The sequence below is a fragment of the Trichosurus vulpecula genome, chromosome 2 (genome assembly GCF_011100635.1).
Source record: "Trichosurus vulpecula isolate mTriVul1 chromosome 2, mTriVul1.pri, whole genome shotgun sequence".
Lineage (NCBI taxonomy): Eukaryota > Metazoa > Chordata > Mammalia > Diprotodontia > Phalangeridae > Trichosurus > Trichosurus vulpecula.
Window position 1 is genome coordinate 34,643,654 of NC_050574.1, and position 25,976 is coordinate 34,669,629.

The window sequence follows — 25,976 nt, forward strand, 5'->3', positions numbered from 1 at the left end:
TGCTCTCCAGAATGGTTTTATCAGTTCACAACTCCACCAACAATGCATCAGTGTTCTAATTTTCCCCCATCTTCTCCAACATTTATCATTTTCCTTTTCTGTCTTATGAGCCAATCTGATAGGTATGAGGTGGTACCTCAGAGTTGTTTGAATTTGCATTTCTCTAATCAAAAGGCATTTAGAGCATTTTTTCATATGATTATGGATTTAATTTCTTCCTCTGAAAACTTCCTGTTCATACCCTTTAACCATTTATCAATTGGGGAATGACTTGTATTCTTATAAATTTGACTCAGTTCTCTATATATGTTAGAAATGAGGCCTTTATCAGAGACACATGCTGTAAAAATTGTTTCCCAGCTTTTTGCTTCCATTCTAATCTTGGTTGCATTGGTTTTGTGAAAAAAATGTTTAATTTAATGTAATCAAAATGATGAGATAATATTTGTAAAGTGCTTAGAATAGAGTCTGACTCATAGAAAGTGCTTAATTAATGTTTATTCATTCTCCTTTCTCTTTATCAGAGAAACATGCTGACAAGATTTTCCCCAGATGTTTCCATTTTAATCCTAACTTTATTGGATTTGTTCATACAAAAACTTTTAAATTTAATATAATTGAAATTACCCATTTTACCTCCTTTGATGCTCTCTATCCCTTGCTTCATCCTGAACTTTTTTTTCTGTCCATAGATTTGATAGGTAATTTATCTCTAGGTCTTGTTCCCATTTGGAGCTGATGTACATGTAAATTGTAAGGTGTTGGTCTAAATCTAATTTCTTCCATAGTGCTGTCTAATTCTTCCAACAATTTTTGTCAAATATTGGGTCCTTATCCCAGTATCTGGAGTCTTTGTGTTTATTGAAAACTAGAGTATTAGATAGATTTACTTAATCTATTCTACTGATAGAATTCTTTTCTTTAACCAATACCAAATTGTTTGGAGAATTACTGCTTTGTAGTATAGTTTGAAATGTGGTACTGCTCGGCCTCCTTTGCTCCCATTTCTTTTCATTATTTCTCTTAAGATTTTTGACCCTCCCCTTCCACCCCATATGAGTTTATTTTTAAAAATTTAATTTAATTTTCAGTTTTGAATTCTCTTCCTCTCCCCTTACCTTCCCCTACTCATTGAGAAGGCAAGAAAACTAAAAACCATGACAAATATGTATAATCATGAAAAACAAATTTCTCCAGTAGCCAAGGTGGGGAAGGGAGAGAGAGAGAGAGAGAGAGAGAGAGAGAGAGAGAGAGAGAGAGAATGTGTTATAATGTGCAATTCTAAGTCTATTAGCTCCCTATCATGAGGTGGATAGCATGTTTCATCATGTTGGAGTTGTGGGTGTTTTCTGTATTTAATCAAAGTTACTAAGTCTTTCAGAGTTGATTATCTTTAAAATGTTGTTACTACTGTATAAATTGTTCACCTGCTTCTGCTCACTTAGTTTTACAGCAGTTCAAACAAGTATTCCCAGGTTTCTCTGAAACAATCCCCTGCATCATTTTTTACAGAACATTGTGTTCTATCACATTTATGTACCATGACTTGTTCAGTCATTCCACCATTGATGGAAATCCTTTCAGTTTCAAATTGTTTTCCACCACAAAAAGAGAGGCAATAAATATTTTTGTATTTATGGGTCCTTTTCTTCTTTCTCTGATATCTTTAGGATATAGACCTACAAGACATCATTGCCAGGTCAAAAGATAAGAGTGATTTCATAGCTTTGGGGGCATAGCTCCATATTGCTTGCCAGAATGGTTGGACCAGCTGGATCAGCTACACCAACAGTTCCTTTTCCCCCCATAATCCCTCCAGCATTTGTCATTTTCCATTTTTGACATCTTAGCCAAATTGATGGATGTGGAATGGTACCTCATAGTTGTTTTAATTTGCCTTTCCCTAATTATTTTTAGAGCAATTTTTTCATATGGTCATTGATGACTTTGATTTCTTCCTCTGAAAACTGCCTATTCCTATCCATTGACCATTTATCAACTGGGGAATGGGTCTTTTTCTTTTAAATTTAACTCATTTCCTTACATATCTTAGAAATGAGATCGTTACCAGAGAAATTTGCTATAAAGGTTTCCCCTCAGTTTCCTGCGCCCCTCCAATTTAGCTGCATTTGGTTTTGTGCAAAAATTTTTTAATGTGATGTAATCAAAATTATTCATTTTACCCCCAACTTCTTGTCCAGCCATGGACTTCTCCCCTATCCATAGATCTGACCAGTAGTTTCTTCCATGTTTCACTAATTTGCTTATGATATCCCCCTTTGTCTAAATCACGTACCCATTTTGAAGTTTCTTGTCATATGGTTGGAGATGTTAGTCTATGCTTCATTTCTGCGAGACTACTCTCCAATTTTCCCAGTAGTTTTTGGTCATATAAATTCTCGCCCCAGTAGCTGGGATTTGGGGTTTGTCAAAGACTAGGCTATTGTATTCATTGGTTTCTGTGTATTGTATCTAATCTGTTTCACTGATCAATTTCTCTGTTTCTTACCCAACACCAAGCTATTGTGAGGATAACAGCTTGGTCATTTTTTCCCTTGATATTCTTGATCTTTCTGATCCTCCAGATGAATTCTGTTATTATTTTTTTTCTAGTTCTATAATCTTTTGGTAGTTTTATTGGTATATAATTGAATAATAATAATATTGATAGCTAACATTTATATAGTATCTACTATGTGCCAGGCACTGTGCTAAGTGCATCACAAATATTATTTCCCTTGATCCTCACCATAACCTTGGGAATTTTTATTATCCCCATTTTACATATGAGGAATCGGGTCAAACAGAAGAAAAAGATTTTGCTTAGGCCCAAATAGCTAAGTATGCATCTAAGGCCAGATTTGAATTCAACACTCTAGGCCCAGAGTTCTATCCACTGAGCTACCTAACTTTACTTTCAGTAATTTAGATTTATTGTCATTTTGGGGCAGAACATGGCTTTTCCTACCAAGGAGCAATTAACATTCTTTCCAATTAATCTTATCTGTCTTTTTTTCTTTAAACCTCTGTAGTTATGTTTCTATAGTTCATGTGTATGTCTTGGAAAATAGAATCTCAGGTATTTTCTACATTCTGTGGTAATTTTAAATAGTTTCTCTCTTTAGCTCTTCCAGCTGGGTTTTACTGGTATCATATAGGGACTTTTCTAATGCAGGGAGGCCTGAAAGAGAAGGTAAAGCCTAGGGAAACGATGGTTGGCCAGGCCAAAGCCCAAAGGGAACTTGGTTTCATCTCATAGACGCTGGATGAGGAGCAGAACAATAGTTATAGGTTTACCATTGGAGAAGTTCAGGTTTGATACAGCTACAGGACCTGGCCCAGTCTCTTCACCTCCATAAATCTTACTTCGCTCATCTGTAAATTGTGGAAATTAAGACTTGCTCCTATCAACGTCATAGGAGCATTCATAGGATCATACATTTAGGGCTGGGAGGGACCTTCTGAGGTCATTTAATCCATTCTCTTCCTCTCAGGGGTGCCTAGGTGTGGAAGTGGATGGACTGCTGAGCCTGGAGTCAGGAAGACGTGGGTTCAAATGTGGCCTCTTGGGAAACTAAGGACATTTGCTAGTTATGTGACCCTGAGCACACCCCATCTGTAACCCCATCTGCCTCAGTTTCCTCATCTGCAAAATGAGCCGGAGAAGGAAAATGGCAAGCCACTCCAGCATCTTTGCCAAGAAAACCACAAATGGGGTCACAGAGAGTCAGACACGATGGAACAGCAACAACAAATAATGACAAACTTGTCTTGTGGAGGAGAAAATGGAGACAAATGTTTGCCAAGGTCATATAGGTCCATGTGTGAGTGCTGCATATATTATTTCATTTAAACTTAACAAAAACCTCCTGGAATAAGTGCTATTGGTATCAGAAAAGGGATAAAAAGAATAGCTAGCATTTACAAGGCACTTTTAAAGTTTTAAATTTTAATTAACTTTAATTTTAAATTTTAATTTAAATTCATACACACATTTTTGCATGTGTTTATCTTATTTATCTTACGTTATCCTCATAAGAACTCTGTGAGGTAGATGGTGTTCCCATTTTCCAAATAAGGAAACTGAGGGTGAGAAAGGTTAAGTGACTTGACCAGGGTGACACAGCCAATAAAATCTAGAGGCGGGGATTGATATAAACCCATTTTACAGATGGGAAGACTGAGGCTCAAACGACTTGTTACACCAGTAGAGTCTGAGGAGCGCTTTGAACCTGCCTCTCCTAATTCCAAATGCAGCATTCCTTCTGACTTATTGAGTGCCCACTATATTCTAGGCACTGTGCTTAAGTAAGCATTAGGGATACAAAGGCAAAAATAGCCCCTGACTTCAAGGAGCTTACACTCTAACAGGAGACACACATAAATAACTTTTGGTCATCATTCAGGCATGTCTGACTCTTTGTGACTCCATGGACCAGAGCACACCAGGCCCTTTCGTCCTCCACTATCTCTTGAAGTCTGTCTGAGGTCATGCTCGTAGTGTCCACGACACTATCTGTCCATCTCATCCTCTGCCACTCCCTTTTCCTTTTGCCTTCAATCTTCCCCAACGTCAGGGTCTTTTCCATTAAGTCCTGTTTTCTCATTATGTGGTTGAAATATTTACGCTTCAACTTCAGTATTTCACCTTTCAGTGAATCTCCTGAATTAATTTTTTTAAGTATTGACTGATTTGTTCTCCTGGTTGTCCTGGGGACTCTCAAAACTCCTCTCCAGCACCACAATTTGAAAGTGTCGATTCTACGGAGCTCAGTTTTCCTCACAGTCCAACTCTCACAGCCATACCTTGCTACTGGAAAAAGGGTTATACAAGGTATAGACAGAGTCAATATGGTAGAGTAGACGGAGCTCCGCACATGAGAGTCAGGGTGAACTGGCTTCCAGTATTGCTCAAACTTTTACTAGTTGCATGTCTCTGGTCAAATCACTGCTTCTTCCTGGCTCACAGAATCCTTTGCAAAATTAGAGGGTACAACCCGATGGTCTCCAAAGTCCTTTTTGATTCTACGGGAGGTATTCTCAGAAAGGAAGGAATTAGCAGTCAGCGGGACTCAGAAGGGCCTCTTGCAAAAGGGGACATTTGAGCTGGCTCAAGAAAGGACATTCGGGAAACTAAGGCCGAGGTGAGGAGTACATTCCACGCATGGGGGACAGCCCATACTAAGACATGGAGGTGGAATGTGAGGAGCAGCAAACCGTACACCACCATGATTCCTTGAGGATAGTGACTTTCATTCTGGGCTGACTTACACAAAGTGCGTGGTAACTAAACATTTATTGCATTGATCAGGACTCTAGCGCAGAGCCTAGTGCCTAGCAAGAGCTTAATGAATCTGAAAGCCCTTTGCGCTTATGGGGTTCCTCTCAATTAAGAATTCTCCACGTAGAAATGTACTGTGTACACAGTAACAGCAATATTGTAAGATGATTAGCTGTGAATGACTTTGCTGTTCTCAGCAATGCAATGATCCAAGACAGCTCTGAAGGACTTAGGATGAAAAATGCTATCTGTTCCCAGAGAAAGAACTGATGGTGTCTGAATAGACTGAAGCATGCTTTTAAAAAATTCTTTATTTTTCTTGAGTTTTTTTTTGGGGGGGGGGGTCTATGTTTTCTTTCAAAATATGGCTATTATGGAAATGTTTTGCATGACTATACACATGTATAACCAAATCAAATTGCTTGCCTTGGGTGGGGGGGGGGGGTGACCAGTGGAGTGAGGGGGGAGATTTTGGAACTCAAGGTTTTAAAAACGAATGCTAAAAATTGTTTTTACATGTAACTAGGGAAAGATAAAAAATAACAAAAGCACGAAAAAATTAAAAAATACAAAACAAATTCTCCACATACAAACAGATGAACACAGACAGACGCATTTATTAAGCACTTAATATTTCAGGTAAGAAATACAGCCCCTACCCTCAAGTTTACATGGGTGGGGGGGAAGGCCACATAGAAGCTGGAAATAATAATAAATAGCATTTGCATACTCTATATTTAATACAACCTCACAATATTATTTACAATCATCATATACAACATTTTCACATAATATTTATATATAGTATTTAGAAACTTTAAGGTCTCCAAAGGGCTTTACAGAAGTCATCTGAAATCTTCACAATAACCCTAGGAAGTAGATACTCTTATTATCCCAATCTCACAGAGGAGGAAACTGAGGTCAAGAGGTTAAGTGACTTGTCCAGGGTCATACAGTTGTGAAGGGAAGTTTGAATTCAGATCTGCTTGGCCCTAAGTCCTGTGCTCTCCATAATTCTTCCCCTTAAGCTGCTTCGGTTTAGGTTAGTGCTCGGCCTGAAACTCTTCTCACGTTTATTCCTTATATGAGGATTCCATGCTGCCTGAGTTTCTGGGGGGTTCCCTCCCTCCGCCTCCCCCCAACATACCCTTTGCCTCCTTCATTCCATTAATAAACTTGTCTCTACGCAGAATTCTTACAGTAAGAAAGCTTTGGGTTCCGACAAGAGCATGGCCCATTTAGCGGGGAGTGCCCTCAGAAATCTACAAATAGGTTTTTTGAAATTAGACTCTAAGCTTCCTGACGACCGGAACTCCGCAGTTTTTTTCTTGTGTATAGCCTCCAGCCCCTCTTCCCCCAGGGGCTAGCAAAACCTAGGTTAGGAAAGGGGTAGGATTCCGAAACCACCCCGCCCTCTGCTTTTTGCGCAGGCGCAGGAGCATTCCTCTTTCTTTGAGGCTCGCAGGTCTGCGCATGTGCACGCATGCAGTTACAACTGCGCAGACGCCCGGGCACTTCCCTTGCCCTCCCCCGACACGTGACGAAACTAAAGTTGAATCACGTGACGAGGGCGGTACGCAGACCCAGGCTGACCTGGGAATCCCGGAGCCCCGAGGGAGGGAGCCAGACTGGGCCAGGATAGAAGTCGGGGCCATGCCCACGTCTTCTCTGGCTCCGCCCGGCTCGAACACTGCTGGCCTACCCGGCGCCGACTAAGGCCGCCTCAGCATTTTTACAAGTGAGCGTCACTGTCAGGGAAGGGCGAGTGGGGCGCTCCGACACCACGACTCTGACGTCAAGACGCCGTGGTGACGTTGATCCCCGCCCCCTCCCGAAAAGAGAGCAGGGACCTGGGGGCGGGGCCCATGGTGGGGGGGCGGGGCTACCTCATCTCTTCCCCTCCCCCACCCAAGTCCCAGGGGCGGAGGGAGGGAGAGGAGCCCTGGGATTCCAGGTCTAGAGCTGGAAGGAACCCCAGAGGCCACTCGCCCCCACACCCCCTTTCTGAGGCCCAGGCAGAAGTGACTCGTCCAAGGTCACCCCAGGAGTAAGTGGCCGAGCCGGGGTGAACCCATCCTTCCCCCTCCCCCCAGGGGCGGACCCGGGGCCCTCCAGACCGTGCTGGAGTCACAGTACCCTCCAACCCCACCCCCATAATAGATACTCTAGCACAAGTGGGCTCCTGGGGTCACATCTGGAGCTGGGAGAAGCCCGAGAGGGCCTCTAGTCTAACTCCCTCGTTTTACAGAAGGGGAAACTGAGGCCCAGGATGCGCAGGGACTGCCTCCAGGTCACAAGGCGAGGCCGGCACTTGAACCCTGGTCCTCTGGCTCCAGAGGCCGTGCTTCTGTCGCTGCTTCTTGCGCTGCCCCTGTCCAGCCCCCGGCCCCGAGCCTTGCGCCCGGGCACGGCTGGGGGCCTTGATGGGGCCGGCCATTGGTGTCTTTCAGAAGCACAGACGGCGCGGCCCTGACGCCCGGATCCCTGCGCAGCAGCAGCAGCCCTGAAGGCGACCGTGACCGTGGCCTCCTGGGGGGCCCCTGCGCTCCCGGGGACGGCGTACCTGGAGGCCTGGCCGGCCCAGCCCCACGAGGCGCGGCCCCTGCCCCCCGTGACCGTGGTGTCGTCGGCGCTCATCACCCCCATCGTCTCCACGCTGCCCATCGTGTCCCACGCGGCCGCGAAGGCCTCGGCCGGGGCTGAGCGGGCGGGGGCCGGGGAGCCCGACGGGGCGGCTGGGGAGGCGTGCGGGGCGGCCCCGCGGGACGAGCACGCCTACCACCGCGCTCGGCTGGAACCCGAGGCCGGGCTGGACGGGGTGGTGGCGGCACTGCAGCGCAAGGTGCGGGGGCTGCAGCAGCGGCAGCGCCGGCACCGCGCGCGCCTGGGCGCCCTCGAGGGGCTGGTACAGCAGCTGCGTCGGGACCACCTGCTGTCCCACGAGCGCCTGCGGCTACTGGGCGCGGTGAGCGCGCGGACCGTGGGTGGGGGGCGCGCGGTGGGCGGTGGGAGGAGCAGTGAGTACGCGGGGCGTGGGGGGCGCGGGGCACACGCGGGGCCTCCGCTCACCACGCCCCGCCCATTCTTCCCGCAGACATGCCTGCCTGGGGGTCCCGCGCACCCCGAGCCTGCGGGGGCCGGAGCCGTGACCATCGTCTGCGGGGAGCAGCCGGCCGCCGTCCTCTACACGCTGACGCCCGCCCACGACCCCTAAGAGCCCTGTGGGGAGGGAGCCTCCGTGCCTCAGTGGCTCTTTTGGACTCAATAAACTAATTTGAGAAAACCTCGAGTGTGTCAATCGGGGGTGGGGGGTGCCCCGGGGGGCCTGCGCCTCTTTCTGTCGCTTCCCTTATCTCCCCTCGCGCACTCTCTCCCTGTGGGTCCTTTCTTGCTCATCGGGGAAGGGGGGGGGTTTCTGTTCCCTTCCTTCCCCCTCTCCCCCTCCCGTCTCCAGTCCCCCGCCCCCGGGGCGCCTGTGCGGTGCGCATGCGCACTCGGGGCCCCGCCCTCCGGCCCGTCTCTGTCTCCAGGTCTCTCCATCTCCATCATCTCTCCATCCTCTTCTCTGTGCATCTGTCTCTCCTCTTCCCTGTGTCTGCACCCGGGGTAAGGGGGCCCGGCCCCGTCCGAGATAAACGCGGACCCAGGCATCCGATCCCGCGGCCCTTGGTCGCTTCTCCTAGGGCCAGACGGGCCCAACGCCTTGGTCCAGGAGGGAGGGGAGGGGGAAGGATGCGGGGTGGGGGGAGGTCTATTCCCTGAGGGTGGGGGGAGGAGGGAGAGAGGCTGCCCCTTGGTTTTTGGAAGGGGGCCCCAGAACCCTGGGAGCGGGCTACATCACCTGCCCCTGGTTTGTGGGGCCAATGAGCCCAGACCGCCCCCTTTCCCATCACTTCCCCCCAGGCTGTGACCCCAGCCCCCCTCAGTGCCCCCGGCTCCCTCCCCGAGCGTCCCCGGGGCCATGACGAAGACGGACGCCGCAGCGCTGCCCCCGGAGGAGGAAGAAGAGGAGGAAGAGGAGCCCCTGCCAGACGCTCCAAGCCCCATCCCAGAGCGCAGGCAGAAGCCAGTGGTGCACCCCTCAGCCCCAGCCCCGCTGCCCAAGGACTATGGTAAACAGCCTTGGCTCGGAGACCCTCCGAGGTGTGGCACAGCCAGGGATCAGCGGACCTGGGGCTGGGCCACCCACGGGCTCCAGAGCCACCCCACGATCTGGCCCTTCGAGATTCAGTCTCGTGACGTGACAGGGTCCGATCCATTCTGCCGAGGTTTCTGTCCCGGGATCCGAGGGATTAGCTCCGAGGGCCCAGTGGGAATCCAGAAGGATCTAGACTGGATCCCCCAAGTTTGTGGGATCTGATGGATCAGGGCAGGGGGATTTGGGGCTAGGGGTCTTCAGTGGGTCCATGCACTTGGTGGTTGCTTTTAAGTATTTTTTGATCATTGCATTTCACTGTCAGAGGCTGCCTTTGAAGTGCTAACTTTTGTGCATTTACAAACGTGGTTCTGAGGTAGGGCCCTTAGGCTTCACCAGACTGCCAGCCCAAGGGGACCAGGACGTAAAGCACATCCTAAGAACCCCACTTTTAGTGGATCTTACACTGGAGACTGAGCAGGAGGCAGTGGAGGGTGGGGAGGGCGGAGAGAGATCCAGCCTAGGGATGCAGCAGAATGCTGGCAGTGGGTATGAAAGGTTGCCAGGTAAGGGCTTCCAGTGTGGAGGACTCTGTTCTAGGATGATCCAAAGGGGTCTGACAGAAGGGTCTGCTCTCTAGGGGCCTGGCACAGGAGCTCAGGTGGATTCAGGCTCTGGATCTGTCAGGTGGAGGGGTGGGGTGGTTTTGTCTTGGCCAAGGGCTCACCTCTGCCTATGTCTCCCACCAGCCTTCACTTTCTTTGATCCCAATGACCCAGCCTGTCAGGAGATTCTGCTGGACCCACGCACGACGATCCCTGAGCTCTTTGCCATCATCCGCCAGTGGGTACCCCAAGTTCAGCACAAGATTGACGTCATTGGCAATGAGGTGGGTAGAGGCTGCAGGCAGGATGCTGGGGGCCCAGGGATGGCCCTCCCTAGGGTGACACTGTGACCCTGCATCCCCAGATCCTACGCCGTGGATGTCATGTGAATGACCGGGATGGGCTCACAGACATGACCCTGCTCCACTATGCTTGCAAAGCCGGGGCTCATGGTGTTGGTGAGTGAGTACAGGCCCCCAAGGTCTGACAGGCTGATCCCCCTGGAGCCCCATAACCAAATTCTTGAGCTCCTAAGATTCCATGCCCTTGAGATCCCCAAATGCCAGGTCCCCCTAAGCTCTTGTCGCCACTGACCAGCCTGTGCCTACCCTGCCAACCTCCCAACAGGGGACCCAGTGGCCGCTGTCCGCCTGTCGCAGCAGCTGCTGGCCCTGGGGGGTGACGTGACCCTGCGGAGCCGCTGGACAAACATGAACGCTCTCCATTATGCGGCATATTTTGACGTCCCTGATCTCATCCGAGTCCTGCTAAAGGGCGCCCGGCCTCGAGGTATGTGGATGGAGACCCCAGACTATTATGGAAGGGAGTCTGGGGCCTGAAGAGTCTCTGGCTACCCTGACTATGCCCCTTCCTGCCCCCCTCCATCTCCCTTCCTAGTGGTGAACTCTACATGCAGCGACTTCAATCATGGCTCAGCCCTGCACATTGCAGCCTCCAACCTGTGCCTCGGGGCTGCCCGCTGCCTCTTGGAGCATGGTGCCAACCCTGCTCTGCGGGTACGTGACCCCCAACCTCAGCCCTGGCATCCACCCTTATGCCCCATGATCCCATGTCCCCAGGAGTCTGGGTCCTCTGAGGGCAGCCTGGTGTGTCCCTGGTACCTGGATCCCCTGACCATGGCTGTCCCCCCACAGAACCGCAAGGGCCAAGTTCCAGCTGAGGTTGTCCCAGACCCTATGGACATGTCCCTGGACAAGGCTGAGGCTGCCCTAGTGGCCAAGGAGCTGAGGACGCTGCTGGAGGAGGCTGTCCCTCTATCTTGTGCTCTCCCCAAGGTCACATTACCCAACTATGACAACGTCCCAGGCAATCTCATGCTTAGTGCCCTCGGCCTTCGGCTCGGAGACAGGGTCCTACTTGATGGCCAGAAGGTCAGGAGTCATGGGAGGCAGCGGTTAACCATCTTGGGGGCTGAGATTGTGTTGTGGATTGATGGGTGGAGAATCCAAATCCTTAGGTCAAAATCCAGACAGAGGTCAGGGATAAGACCATTGGGGGTCAGACAGATGTCTGAAGTTGAAATATGAGGTCTAGGATGGTTGGAGTTAGGAGTCTGGGCACAAGATGAGAGGTCAGGGTAGGGGGTAACAAGCTTGGCCTCAGGCCCTGGATACCTTGCCCGTTGCACAGACCCTGAATCTCTTCCCTCTAACTCCCCACCCAGGCAGGGACTCTGCGTTTCTGTGGGACCACGGAGTTTGCCAGTGGCCAGTGGGTAGGTGTGGAGCTGGACGAGCCGGAGGGCAAGAACGATGGGAGCGTCGGGGGTGTGCGGTACTTCATCTGCCCTCCTAAGCAGGGTCAGTATGGGCACCTCCCTGTCCCAAACTTATACCACTCTCTGGCCTCAGTATTCCTTGTCTCCAGAGAGTAATACTCTTTACTGGACCAAGTCAGAGCTACTTTCTGTTCTGAACTTGGAAGCTGACCACACCTGTGGAGGGGCTGGGGGGTCATTGGAGTGCCAATCCTGCTGACACCCCCTACCCCTCCAGGGCTGTTTGCCTCTGTCTCCAAGGTGTCAAAAGCAGCTGACGCCCCTCCTTCCTCTGTGACCTCCACCCCTCGCACCCCTCGGATGGACTTTTCCCGTGTCACTGGCAAAGGCCGAAAGGAGCGCAAAGGTCAGAAGGGGTCGCTGGTCTCTCGGAAACAAAGGGCAGAGTCATTTGTTGCTCTGGGCCTGAGGAGAGATCAGGCGACGGGAGGTTCAGTGGTTAGTGTCGTACGTGGCTGTCAGAAGTGTCTATGATATAGAAGCATCTGTGTCCTTTTTCGGTTCAAGGTTCTGGAATAAGGAGGTGGTTGAGGGTGGCAGTCCATGCATGGGGGAGTCCTGATTTCAGGGGGTTCTTGGTTCAAAGGTTCTTAAGTTTTGGAGGTACCTAATTGGAGCATCCCAGATTGAGGTGATTTTGTTCAAGGGTAGATGTAGGATTATGGGCCCAATGGGTCTTAGGTTTAGGGGGTACCAAATTTCAGGGTCCTGAGGTTTTAGATTATGCTTCATTCATGGGAGTCCTGCCTGGGTTTAAGAGATCCCAAGTGGAGGGAGAAACTCTGGGCCCTTGGCCTCCACATCCTGCCCTTTCCCTTTCCCCTCCCCCAGCAAAGAAAAAGTCACCATCGCCCTCCCTGGGCAGTCTCCAACGTGAGGGATTGAAGGCTGAAGTTGGGGACCAAGTGCTGGTGGCTGGACAGAAGCAGGGTGTGATTCGCTTTTATGGAAAGACAGACTTTGCCCCTGGTAAGGCAGATACTCTGAGGGAGGCACTTGGAGCTGCGAGATCCAGCCGCGCCAGGGCCGTGATTCAGCCTTGTCTGTATTCCCAGGGTATTGGTTTGGCATTGAACTCGACCATCCGACGGGGAAACATGATGGCTCTGTGTTTGGTGTCAGATACTTCACGTGTCCCCCTCGCCACGGGGTCTTTGCACCTGCATCTCGCATACAGAGGTAAGCCCCAGAACTCTAAAAAACACCAACCACCACCACCACAACAAAAATACTCGGTACCCCCAGACCTGAGAGATCCTCCTGAAAAAAACAAACCAAAGCCCAGGAGCCCATGCATGCAGTGACCTCCCAAACCCAGGCAATCCAGAGACACATCCCTGACACTAGAAACCTTAAGATTTAACTCAAGGTCCTCTCCAAAGACCTTGGAGAGAAATCCAGGATCCCGACTCCAGAGGTCCCCCAGATCTGCCAGGAGATTGGCAGCCCTTTGGGATCCCAAATCCAACGACCTGCCTCCCCAGCCAAAGGCCAAGAGAGGCTCGGACACAAGAGCACCCCACCCCTACCCTGCTCTGTCCCATTGTCCTCAAGCTCAGGACATACTGAAATCCACGACTTGAGAAACCTTCACTTTATATCACCCCTGCAACCTGTCTGTCCTTTCATATCTCTCCAGAATTGGTGGCTCCACTGACCCCCCCAAGGACAGCATCACAGCCAAGAAAGTCCAAGTGACCAGTGGGTGTGGGGGGCCCTGAAGGGATAACAGGGGGGCTTTGGGGATTTCATGGCCCTGGGAGTGCATGAGGTGGGAGGTTCCTAGAAAGGTCTGGGGCAGCCCTGGGAGGCTCCCTAGCCCCAAAAGTCTAGGTTTCTTACCCCATCCTTACCACAGCTGCTTTTCCCCATAGTGACTCAGCCCAAACGCACATTCCCAACTGTCCGGACCCCCAAGGACATCACATCAGAAAACTCTATCTCCAGGTATGGGGGCGGAGTGGGCTATATCTTCACCACCCAGCTCGCCTTAATTCAGTCCAGCTTTCTGGAGCCCAAGCTTGGGAAGGCAAGCAACAGGACTAGTGGGAATGGATGTGTAGGGAGAGGGGAAGCCAGAGTTGAGTCCATGGTGGGGGACAGGGAGGAAGAGAAGGGAAGTTGGGAATCAAGAGCATGAGTATGAGTCTGATATAGGGCATGGTGAGTGTAAGGGCAGGTATTGGGGAGATGGATCAGGACTGAAGAGTAGTCAGAGCCAGAGGAGATGGGGCCAGAGTGAAGGAGAAAGATGTCAGGGATAGGGAAGAGTCTAGGATGGATAGAGATTGGGGCCAGACTGAGAGGATGAGGGGCCCGAGATGGGTAAATATTAGGCCTGGAAAGCAGTTGGGGAAGGGGGATGGCCTTGATCAGAGAGGGGCTGGGCATGAACAAAGATGGCGGTGGGAGAGGCCCGGCCTTGATTAGAGAGGGGCTGGATATGAACAAAGATGGCAGTGGGAGAGGTTAGGCTCAGGGATAAGGGAGTTGGGATGAGATCATGGGAGGGGGGCTGCAATGGGCCAATGCACCAAGAAGGGAGGCAGGAAGCCTGACGCCCCCGGCTCCCTGTGTGCCACAGCCGGTCCTGTTCCTCTTCCCAGGTTACTCTTCTGTTGCTGGTTCCCATGGATGCTTCGGGCAGAAATGCAGTCGTAGGAATCGAGAGCTGACGGTGGCCCCGACTACCCCCCAATATACTGACCCCTCCTCAAATACAAGTCCCAGCTCCCCAGATATACCAACCCCAACTCCCTCCAGTATACCAACCCCTCCGGATCAGACCCCAGTTAACGTGGGCATCAGTGTCAGACCTGTCCCTTACTTATCACTGACCGTGCCATCCGATATACCCTCAGAGACACTGACCCCAGATCAGCCCCAGACGGCCTGAAATGACCCCAAATTGTCCCCTTCCCATGACCCTTGGTGACTCCCCTAAATGATTCCCTATAACCCCCCAGTGCCTTGATATTCACAATTAGCCCCTCCCCTTAGAGAAATCTCTATTTTTTAAGACACTACAACCCCCGGGCCCATCCCTGGACCCCCTCAGATCCTGGCCAAGCCCCACACTCACATTAGGGCCCCCAAAGCCGCCTGGGGTGTCAGTCACTGACCCGCATGCCTCCTCCCCCCAACTCAGCATGACATCTCCCTCACCCTGCCTGGCTTCAATAAAGACATTTCTATGGCCAAGGGTCTTTGGATCACTTTGTTTGAGTCGTTAAAGAGCTGACAGGCACCTTAGAGACTGGAATATAACCCCTTCATTTTATAAAGGGAAGAACTGAGGCCAGGCCCAGCCCTCTGCTCACCACACAGACTGTTCAGCCTTGCCAGTCTCTGTGCCTGATCATAGGCCCCTCAAGGATGCTTGGGGAAGTCCTGCCTGGGGCCCAGCCTGCGGTCTTCTTGCCCCGGGCCTGCCAGTCTATGACGGGGACAGAGAAGGGCTAGGGAACCAGACAGGAAAGTAGGCAGCCCTGTCCTTGCTGCCTTTCTGCCAACCACCTGGCTTGGAACCATCCCGGGGCAAATGGGGAGAGGGAAAGGTCTGGATGTAGCAGAGGCGGCTTTGGCCCGGGGTACGCTAACAGCACGTTATGGACCGTTTTCAGCCTCGCGCATCCCCCCACACTAGAAGGCAGAGCTCCCCAGGGCACCATCCTTGGCTTCTTCTCTGCTTCCACAGGGTTCTCTATGCAGATGACTCCCAGTTCTGTCTATCTGGCCCTCGTCTCTATCCTCCTAGGGACACCTCCGCTAGATAGCCCTTTGGTGCCTCCAAACTCAACAAATACAGAACAACTTTCCTCTTCCTTCAGTCCTCATGACAGCTCTGGGAAGCGGGTGCTATTCTGATGGTCACTTTGCAGATGAGGAAACTGAGGTAGACGGGTTGACTGAGTCACCCAGGGTCGCACAGCTAGTGTCTGAGTGTCTAGAAGGATCTGAAGGCAGATCTTGCATCACCTGGTAATGAGCTGCCAGGTCCTGTCCATTCTGCCTCTAGAACCCTCTGCTCCAACCCCTTCTGTCCACTCACACAGCCTCTACCCAAGTTTAGACCTTCCGTCGCCTCTCCCCTGGACAACTGCAGGAGCCTGCTGCTTGATCTTCCTGCTTCCCGTCTCCCCCTTTCTCCAATCCAGCCTCTCCTCAGCTGCGGAATTAATCATCCTAGATCACAGTGCTGACCACACTGCTTCCTACTGCCTCTAGGATGAGATCCAAACCCGTCGGCCTGGTCCTGCCGCAATCTGGCTCCCACTTTCCTTGCCAGGTGGATTTCACCTTAGGCCTCATCACAGACCACTATGGACAAATTAGATTATCAGCCACTTCCCCACCTGGACACTTCTCCGCCCACCCTGACACAAGCCCAGCCAGTGGCCCCCCGGTGCCTACGACGCCTCCTCCCCATTCCTTAAGACGCACCAGCCACCACTCCGGACCCACCTGTTCCAAAAGCCTTCCCTCAGTCCTCCAGGTGTTAGTTCCACCTCATATCGCCATGTGTGGATTTATATATGCTCTTGTAGAGAAGGTAGAAGGTTATAGTAATAACATTAATTAATAAAAATTAATTAATTTAAATTACATTTAATTAATAATACCTCTCCATACCACAAATGCCTTGGAGAACTCAACAACAAGCTGGACAGGAACCAAATTGTTGACTATAGTCGCCTGGCCGTGACTTTTGTCGTTCAGTTGTGTCCAGCTCTCTGTGACTCTATTTGGAGTTTTCTTGGCAGAGATACTGGAATGGTTTGCTATTTTCTTCTCTAGCTCATTTTACAGATAAGGAAACTGAGGTGAACAGGGTTAAGTGACTTGCCCAAGGTCACACAGCTAGTAAGTGTCTGAGGTCACATTCGAACTTGGCTCTTCTTGACTCTATGCTTTATGGTGCCACCTAGCTGCTCCAAAGGGTGAAGATACAAAAATGGAATCAAAAAGTCCTCTTTGGGCTGTATGCACACATAGAGCAAATGGCTGAATCCTGGGGGTCTCCTTACAGAAACAGAGAGATATAGGACAGTACATAGGATCAGGTTTTCACCACCAGAAATTACAGAGTTGATCTCTTAAGGGCCCAGGTGTACTGTTGCAAGGAAACAGCAGAAATGATACCACCCATGCCCACAGGGTGCAAAAATTTAACATCTACTGAATACCTAGAAAGAAATTATCATGTGGCCAGAATTAGATACCAGATGCTCACTAACCTTCACAGATTAACAGATGACAAATCCCCGAGCTGCAAATAGATACACCAAACTATTTTAGGGCATGCAACAAATAAATTTTACTGGAACTAGAGTATTATCACAGAAGAAAGCCTGCTGCCCACTGTCACCCAAACACAATGCTGATGCATTAATCATAACATTGATAATAATAGCATTTATATTTTTATGTTTTTATATTTATTTTATATTTGTATACCAGCATTTTCTATTTATATACTTTATAATAGCATTTATATCTATTTTATGTTTAACAGTAGCATTTTAATATTCGTATATTTATATTTTGATAACAGCATCTTACATTTATATCTTATTTATATATTTATTTTATACATTTATAACAGCATTTCCTATTTTTATAATAGCATTTTATATGTATATATTATTTTATATTTTTATAGTAGCATAGTATATTTCACTTTATATTTTTATAATAGCATTTTATATTTTATTTATCTATATATGTTTGTCTTTTATTTTTATCATAGCATTTTATATTTATATTTTATTTCTATATTTCTATTTAATATATTTGTAATAGCATGTTTATGTTTTAATAGCATTTTATATTTTTATATTTTATTTTAAAATTTACAAAGCTCTTTGCCTATATTAATTCATTTTGTCTTTATGCAGCCCTTCCTGGAAGGAAGATACCATTATCATTTCCATTTTACAGATGAGGAAACTGAGGCAGACAGCGATTTCTAGTAACTTGTCCAGCATCATGCAGCTGCTGAACATCTGAGGCTGGATTTGAATTCAGGTCTTGCTGACTCCAGGTCTGGAGTTCTATCCACTGTGCCACCATAGGGAATACTCATGCCTACTCGTCTACTTATTGTCCTCCAACATAATGCTCCATCTCTTAACTGTGACATAATACTGTCTTCCCACTTTGTGCCCTCTCATTGTTCATGATGCTTAGAAAGTTAACCCTCTATCCCTCTGCCTCCTGGCTTCCTTCAAGGCTCGGATCAGCTAAATCCCACCTTCTGCAAGAAGCTTTCCCAGATGGCCTTTAATGCTAGTGCCTTCCCTCAGAGTATCTCCAAATTATCCCTTCTATACATCTTGCCTGTACCTAGTTGTTGTCTCACCTATTCGATTCCAAATTCCTTTAAAGCAGGGACTGTTTGGTAAATATTAACTTGATAAATCATCCTGTCTGACCAGTCCTTCTCTGCCTCTTTTGCTGGGTCTTTCTTCATCTATACCTCACCCATCACGGTTCTGTCCTGAGCCCTCTTCTCTCCTCTCTATACTATTTCACTTGGGGATCTCATCAGCTCCCACAGATTTAAATTACCATCTCTATGCTGAAGACTCTCCTATCTACTTTTCCTGTCCTAATCTCTCTGCTGACCTCCAATCTCCCATCTCCAGCCGTCTTTCAGACATCTAGAACTGGATGTCCAGTAGACATCTTAAACTCAGTATGTCCGAAACAGATCTCGTTATCTCCCCGTCCCACCCCCCCACCTTCCCTTTTCTTGTAGAGAGCAACACCATTCTCCCATCCCCCAGGTTCACAACAACAGAATCCTCCTGGACTCTTGGCTCTCATCCCCCATGGTGCCAAGGCCGGTCGATTTCACCTTTGTAATATCTCTAGTAGATTTCACCTCTGCAACATCTCTCCAGGACTCCCCCTTTCTTTCCTCTCACTGTCACCTCTCTGGTATAGACCCTCATCACCTCAGGCCTGGACCATTGCAACAGCTGCTGGTGGGTTGGCCTGCCTTGAGTTTCCCCTAACTTCAGTCCTTCCTCCATTCTGCCACTTAAGTGATTTTCCTAAGGTGCAGGTCCGACCTTAACCCTTAAGAGTTTGTTTACCATATAAATGTATTTAAATTCCAGGGTCTCATATCATTTCCAGGATCAAATACAAAAATTCTCTATCTAGTATCTAAAATCCTTCATAACTTGGCCCACTACCTGGGGCTGCTGGGTGGTGCCTCAGGATGATTTAAATTCTAAAGGCAGCCTCAGACACTCCTTAGCTCTGACTCTAGGCAAATCACCTGGCCTCTGCTTGCCTCAGTTTCTCCCACTGTAAAAATTATATAGCACCTATCTCCCAGGCTCGTTGGATTTTTTTTTCTTTTTAACAAATGGAATATTTGTAAAGTACCTGGCACGTAGTAGGTGCTTAATGCTCATTGACTATCTGTTACTGGACTTATCCCAGAGATGCTTGTGTCTCCAAAAGGGGCTTCTATAGCAACACTTCTATCTAATCACAAAGCATAGTCACTTTATCCATGCACCCTACAGTCTATAAAATATAAAACGAGAAAGAATAACAACAGGTTAGAGGGTATTTGTTGCAGGAGTGTTTCTATTGGAACTCCGTCAGAAATAAAAGATGAGAATGAGATGAGCATGAGGATGTTACCGACATCATCATCTGGCTGCTGCCACCCGGGGTTTTATTTGTACAACTTTTTAACATTTTCACTTCATTCTCATAATAAGGTAATACCTCTACTACGAGCCCCATTTTACAGATGAGAAAACCGAGGGCACTTTACATTTGTACACAAAGCACAGGGCTAGCCCCGTTACGGCCACGTGACGTGACGTAAGATGATGTGTCTGTGTTTTTCGGATCTTGACGCTTTCTCATTGGTCCTTGGGCTTGTAGCACCGACACGTGAAGAGAGGAATTCGGGTGGGGTGGGGGTGGGCGCTAAGTTGAGAGGCGCAAGCACGGCGATTAGCCAAGATACAAACAACGCCCGCCTCCGTAGCTTCTCACTGATTGACTGAAGAGCAGGCGAGGAGAGAGGGCAGTGTTTGGGTAGCCTAGGATTGGACAGTTCTAAGAGAAACCCCGCCTCCTCCACTTTCCATTGGTCAGGATCTCTGGAACACCGCCTTTCTCTGGGAGGAGAGTAGAGAAGGTGGGATGGGGGGGCGGGCTCTGGTAGTATTCAGACACATGATTGGACAAGAATGTGGCCGCGAACGGTCCATTGGAAAAAACGGGTGTCTGTCTCAGAGTCCGGAAGTCGTGAAGGCCGTGGTCGAGACCATTGCGAGAGCAACGTGAGGGGTGAAAATAGAATCGTGGTTGGGGGCCGAACTAGGCCGGGCCGCTGTCTGGCTGAGGGTGAGACCCAAGAAGGATGGAAGCCGGGAACTAGCTTACGATTAGGGAACAGATTAGGTTTGGGGATCAGCAAATGAACTCGCCCTAGAAGAGGAGGAAGGGAAATAGGTTGGTCTAAGATTTGTGAGTGCACTTAGTGAAAAGAGGGGCGTACTTCGACGAATGGTTTGGTCCGGGATGGGGGTGGCGGCGAGGAAAGGTTTGGTTCGGGAAGGGTGGGGAATGGTTTGACCCAGGATGGGGGTGGACGCGAAGAATGGTTTGATCCAGGATGGGCGGGGAAAGGTTTGGTTCGAGACGGGCGGGGAACGCGGGGATTGGTTTGGTCCAGGATGGGCGGGGAAAGAGAATGGGTTGGTTCGGGATAGGGGGAGGGGAGGAATAGGCTGGTCCAGGAAAGTGGGAGGAAGGGAGGATGATCCTGGGATGGATTGATCCAGGATGGGGAAGAATGGGTTGGTTCAGGATAGTGGGGGCAGGGGGGAGGTGGGGAGGGAGGGGAAGATGGGGACGGGGCATTGGTCCGGGGGTGTTGGAGTAGAGGATTGGTTCTAGGTGGGGAAGGATGGATTGGTCCAGAATAGGTGAGGGAGGAGAGGGGGTGGGGGAATTGGTCCAGGGGAGTGGGAGCCGAGAATGGGTTGGGGGGAGGGCGTCGATATGGGATGGGGATGGGAAAGGGAATTGGGGACTGGGGAGAATGGGTTGGTCTTGGTTAATAATGTAGGAGACAGGTCTTGGAATGGGGGAAGAGTTATGGGGGGTGGGGTGGAGAATGGTCCAGGGTGGTTGGGGGGAGGGGTGGAGAAGGGGTCTGGGGTAGCATGGGGGCAGGGAATGGGGAGCATGGGGGCGGTGTTGAAAGGTCATGAGTGGTGGTGGGGGAAGCTTTGAAGGGAATGGAGGGGAGCAATGGTGACCTCTGTCTTCCTGCGTTCCCCCAGCAGCAATGGACCAGTGCGATGCTGTGATACCTTCCCTGGAGCACTTCAGGGTAGAGCAGGTGAGGGAGAAGCCTGAGAAGGGGCAGGCTTGGCACGGCTCCTAGGCCAGCCTCACCTCTCTCTCTCCCACACTCACTCACTCACTCTCTCTCTCTCTCTCTCTGTCTCTCTCTCGATCTCTCTCTCTCTTCCTCTCCCTCTCTCTCCCCCCTCCCCCTCTCTCCTCTCTTCCCTCTCTCTCTGTCTCTGTCTGTCTCTCCTCTCCCTTCCCTCGCTCCCTGTTTCTCTGTCTCTGTCTCTCTCCCTGTCTCTCTCCTCCCTCTCTTCCTCCCTACCTCTTTCTCTCTCTGTCTCCCTCCCTCTCTTCCCCCTCCCTCTCTCTCCCTCTCTCACTCTCTCCCTCTCTCTCCCTCTCTCACTCTCTCCCTCCCTCTCCTTCTCTCACTCTCTCCCTCTCTCTCCCTCCCACACACAGGTTCCACCTATCATCTACTATGTCCCAGATTTCATCTCTGAGCAAGAAGAGATCCAGCTGCTCCGACAGGTGACAACTGATTCCCGCCTCCACACTCCTACACTTCAGCTCCTGGGGAAAATAGTGCGGTCTCTTTGCTGTTCCTTGAAGGTGGAGTTCCACCTCCCATCTCTGTGCTTTGGTGCAGGGTGCCCACCCCCCACACTCCTTTTCTGCCTTGCTCCGTCAGGATCCCTCCCCTCCTTCCTTCCACAAGCATTTATTCCTTAAAGGCTCGGCTTACCTGCCATCTCCTGTGGGGAGCCTTTCCTGGTCCCTCTGGTCGTTAGTATTCTTTTCCTTCCTTCTTACATTAGTGTGTGTACATATCTGTACCCTCCTTGAGGGCAGGGACAGTTCCTAGGTCTCCTCTGTCTCTCTGGCACCTTGTTCAGTGCCTGGCGTATTGTCAGTGGATTGGATTGGGTCTGGCCAGGGTCATGCTGTGGTCATAGGACGACTCCAGGGTCAGTCCAGTGTCCCAGGGTCACACTCTGATCACCCCTGTTAGGTGTATGAGGCTCCAAAGCCCAAATGGACACAGCTTTCTGGGCGGAAATTACAGAACTGGGGTGAGTGCTCCCCTAACCCTCCACTGTGAACACATAGCCCCCCACAGGTGGGATCTGGAGGGAGAGGATGGGTATCCCTGACTCTGTACCTCAACACTCCCAAGGTACGTGGGCTTGGCCTGGAGGCCTTCTCTGGTGCCTGGGATGGGCAGAGAGGTTCCCTTGCTCCCTGGGAGTGACAGGCCACACTCCTCTTCTGCCTCTGCCTTGATCTTCCCCAGGTGGGCTCCCCCACCCCAAGGGGATGGTCCCTGAGCAGCTGCCTCGCTGGCTCCAGCGCTGGGTGGACGCCGTCTCTAGCCTCGGCCTCTTCGGGGGTGCCCAAGCTAATCATGTGCTGGTAAATGAGTACCGGCCAGGAGAGGGCATCATGGTAAGTCAGAGCCCCTGAATATATGAATGTGTAACCTTTTCACACTCAGCCACTGTACCTGCAGAGAGGCATCATGGAAAGTCAGGTGTGTGACCTTCTTAGATCTCCTGACACCCCCTTCAGTGGGTATCTCCCAGGCCAGGCCTGCACATCGGCAGGCCAGAGGATTTCCTCTACATTCAAAGGATGTTTTTCTCTACATTTTTGGAGTGCTGCAGGGGCCCTGAGGGCCATAAGTGGCCAGTGGGCCACAGATTGTGCACACCTGCCCCAGGTGCTCTCCAGACACCACCCTGGGGACCTGCCCCATCTAGGAATGAATGAAAAGGTCAGACGGGCTGCACATCAGGGCCTCATCTTCATTGAGTTGATTCCAGTCCTGGGAGCAAATGAAATTTCCCTGGGGAAAGGAAGAGAAGAAAACCTTGGTGCTGCCCACATAGGGAGTGTGGAAGCAGAACGGTGAACCAGGTGCAGGCCTCAGGAGCAGAACCAGGGGCATCTCTGAGACATCTCTACCCAACCGAGGACGGAGAAGAACTGGAAGGAGGAAACAGTGCTTAGAGCCAGGCCCTGCAGAAATGCCAGAGCTTAGTGAAAAGGGGTTGGGATGATTAGCTGACCTCTGAGGGTTGACTTCCAGGAGAGGACTGGGGGTGGGAAGGCAGAGATCATAAAGGGGTCTGAGGAGTCAGTGGTGGGGAAGTCAGCTGGGAGGGGAGGGAGAGGAAGGCTCCCGAGCCCAGGGAGGGTCTTTTGTTTTAGGCTTGGGGCTGAAGGGAAGGAACCAGAGGGACTGAAGGTGCCATAGACAGAGACAGAAAGCCCTTTGGGCACCAGTGGAATGCCAACTCCTCGAGGGCAAAGCCTGTTAAAAATAACACTTTACATGGAGTAACTCCTCAAACAACCCGAGGAGGGAGGTGCCCTTATAATCTCCACTTTACAGATAAGGAAACTGAGGCACAGAACTGTTAAATGATCTGCCTAGGATCACACAGCTGCTAAGCGTCTGAGACAGGATTCGAACTCTGCTCTTCCTGCCCGTCCACTGTGCCACCTAGCCAAAGGGCAGCTAAAAAGCAGGCAGGGGGACGGGGAGGACCGGACATTGGGAGTTCAGAATCTTGGGGTGCAGCATTGGAGAGTGATGAGGAGGGCTGGGGGAGGGCAAAGGAGACGCAGGAAACGTGGGACCTGAACTGAAATCTCTAGAGCTGATGGGGGTGGGGGAGGGGTGGGGGCTGGCCAAGAAGATGTTGAGGCAGATGTGTGCCCAAGGCACAGGGTGATCGGTAGAGATAGTTGGGGCACGTGGGAGTCTGAGGAGAGCCTGTCCGGGGATCCTGTGGAACAAGGACAAGGCCTGAATGTGCCTTCCCCAGGCACTTCCCTGGGAGATGCTCCCAAAATATGTCCGAGTGCCCCCCACCCCGAAATGTCCCCTGGGTTCCCCGTAGTTATTCCTGTAAATGGCCCCTGGATAGACTTGCCTTCCTTGCCCCCGCCTGGGGGTCTGAGGTCTGTCTGGGTCATGAGTTCCCCATTCTGACTCTGCCCTCCCCCAGCCCCATGAGGATGGCCCTCTGTACTACCCGACAGTCAGCACCATTAGCCTTGGCTCCCACACCATCCTGGATATGTACCCGCCCCGAGGGCCCGAACTGGAGAAGGACCCACGAGAAGAGCAGGTGAGGGGCCGGTGAAGGGAGGAAGTAGGGACCCCCGGAGCCTGTGAGGCCCTTGCCAGGCCTGGCGGGTTCCCTTCCTCTATCCTTGGCCTTTCTCTCCAGCCTCAGCTTCACCCCAAGTTCTCGCTGCTGCTGGAGCCCCGAAGCCTCCTGGTCCTCCGAGGCGAAGCTTACACCCACCTCCTCCACGGGATCCGACCAACATTGATGGACTCCCTGACTGAGACCCCCGTGGCCAATGCTTCTGCCTGCCCCTCAGCCAGGCCTGGAGCCCTGCTCCCCCGGGGCACACGCGTCTCCCTGACTATTCGAAGGGTCCCTCGAGTGCTGCGGACCAGCCTCTTGCTGAGCAAGAAATCTCCAAACACCAAGTGAAGCCAGGGATCTCCAAGCACCAAGGAGCCAGTCTTTTCCTGCCTGCCTCAAGACTCCTGGGTCTGAGACAGCAGAAAGAATTTAGGGAGAAAGCAGCCCCATCCCAGTCATTGGGGAGATGATTCTGCCTGCCCAGTTCCCATCCTGGTTCAGGAATAAACTACAATTACCTCGGGCTTTTAGACTCATTGGGGTTGGACGCCTGTATCTCTACAGAGGCAGGGGTTGGGAGTGGGTGTAGGTACCTGAAGAAGGCTGGCGAGGGGGAGGAGGACAAGATGCCTGCAGAGTCTGGTGGGGAGCAGGAGGGACGAGATACCTGGTCACTGAGAGGCGGGGAGGAGGGGAACAGATACCTGGTCATGGAGGGGGCAGAGGCTGGGGTGGGGGTGGGGCAGGGCAGACACCTGGTCACCGAGGGAGGAGGCAGAGGCTGGGGTGGGGGCAGACACCTGGACTCTGAGGGAGGAAGCTGGGGTGGGGGCAGACACCTGGTCTCTGAGGGAGGAAGCTGGGGTAGGGAGCAGACACCTTGTCATTGGGGCAGGAGGCAGAGGCTTGGTCACTGAGGGAGGAGGGGGACAGACACCTGGTCACTGAGAGGGGAAGCAGAGGCCGGGGTGGGGTTGTGGGAGGCAGACACCTGGTCAGTGAGGAAGCTGGGATGGGGGGCAGACACCTTGTCATTGAGGCAGGAGGCTGGGGCAGGGGTGGGCAGAGACCTGGTCACTGAGGAAGGAGGGGGACAGACACCTGGTCACTGAGGGAAGAGGCAGAGGCTGGGGGTGGGTTGGGAGAGGCAGACACCTGGTCACAGCGGGGAGGCAGAAGCTGGGGTGGGGGCAGACACCTGGACTCTGAGGGAGGAAGCTGGGGTAGGGAGGAGACACCTTGTCATTGGGGCAGGAGGCAGAGGCTGAGGCAGGGGGGTTGGGGAGAGACTTGGTCACTGAGGGAGGAGGGGGACAGACACCTGGTCATGGAGGGGGCAGAGGCTGGGGTGGGGGTGGGGCAGGGCAGACACCTGGTCACAGTGGGGAGGCAGAGGCTGGGGGTGGGTTGGGGGAGGCAGACACCTGGTCACAGTGGGGAGGCAGAAGCTGGGGTGGGGGCAGACACCTGGTCTCTGAGGGAGGAAGCTGGGGTAGGGAGCAGACACCTTGTCATTGGGGCAGGAGGCAGAGGCTGGGGCGGGGGGGTTGGGCAGAGACTTGGTCACTGAGGGAGGAGGGGGACAGACACCTGGTCACTGAGAGGGGAAGCAGAGGCTGGGGTGGGGTTGTGGGAGGCAGACACCTGGTCAGTGAGG

At 51.3% G+C, this 25,976-nt stretch overlaps 3 protein-coding genes across 9 annotated transcripts in view; all 3 read left to right on the forward strand.

Annotated features, from left to right (window-relative positions):
- LOC118839020 (zinc finger protein 850-like) overlaps positions 1–25,976 on the forward strand; it is a 902,460-nt gene that overhangs the window by 172,392 nt on the left and 704,092 nt on the right. The window lies entirely within an intron of this gene.
- On the forward strand, positions 8,804–15,021 carry CLIP3 (CAP-Gly domain containing linker protein 3). Its single transcript, XM_036746443.1, has 14 exons — positions 8,804–8,887; positions 9,185–9,393; positions 10,166–10,305; positions 10,386–10,479; positions 10,649–10,810; positions 10,919–11,037; positions 11,176–11,412; positions 11,706–11,841; positions 12,037–12,165; positions 12,651–12,788; positions 12,875–12,998; positions 13,459–13,520; positions 13,694–13,766; positions 14,426–15,021. Exons 2-14 carry the CDS (start codon positions 9,243–9,245, stop codon positions 14,478–14,480), a joined length of 1,620 nt encoding a protein of 539 aa, XP_036602338.1. The 5' UTR covers positions 8,804–8,887; positions 9,185–9,242; the 3' UTR covers positions 14,481–15,021.
- On the forward strand, positions 20,112–24,842 carry ALKBH6 (alkB homolog 6). Of its 7 annotated transcripts, none has more exons than XM_036746466.1 (7): positions 20,112–20,321; positions 21,146–21,201; positions 21,618–21,686; positions 22,168–22,228; positions 22,450–22,601; positions 24,170–24,292; positions 24,395–24,842. In XM_036746466.1, exons 2-7 carry the CDS (start codon positions 21,148–21,150, stop codon positions 24,665–24,667), a joined length of 732 nt encoding a protein of 243 aa, XP_036602361.1. In that variant the 5' UTR covers positions 20,112–20,321; positions 21,146–21,147; the 3' UTR covers positions 24,668–24,842. The 7 variants fall into 7 exon arrangements, with proteins under 7 accessions (XP_036602361.1, XP_036602359.1, XP_036602358.1 ...); XM_036746464.1 differs by having other exon boundaries at positions 20,112–20,306; positions 21,143–21,201; XM_036746463.1 differs by having other exon boundaries at positions 20,112–20,306.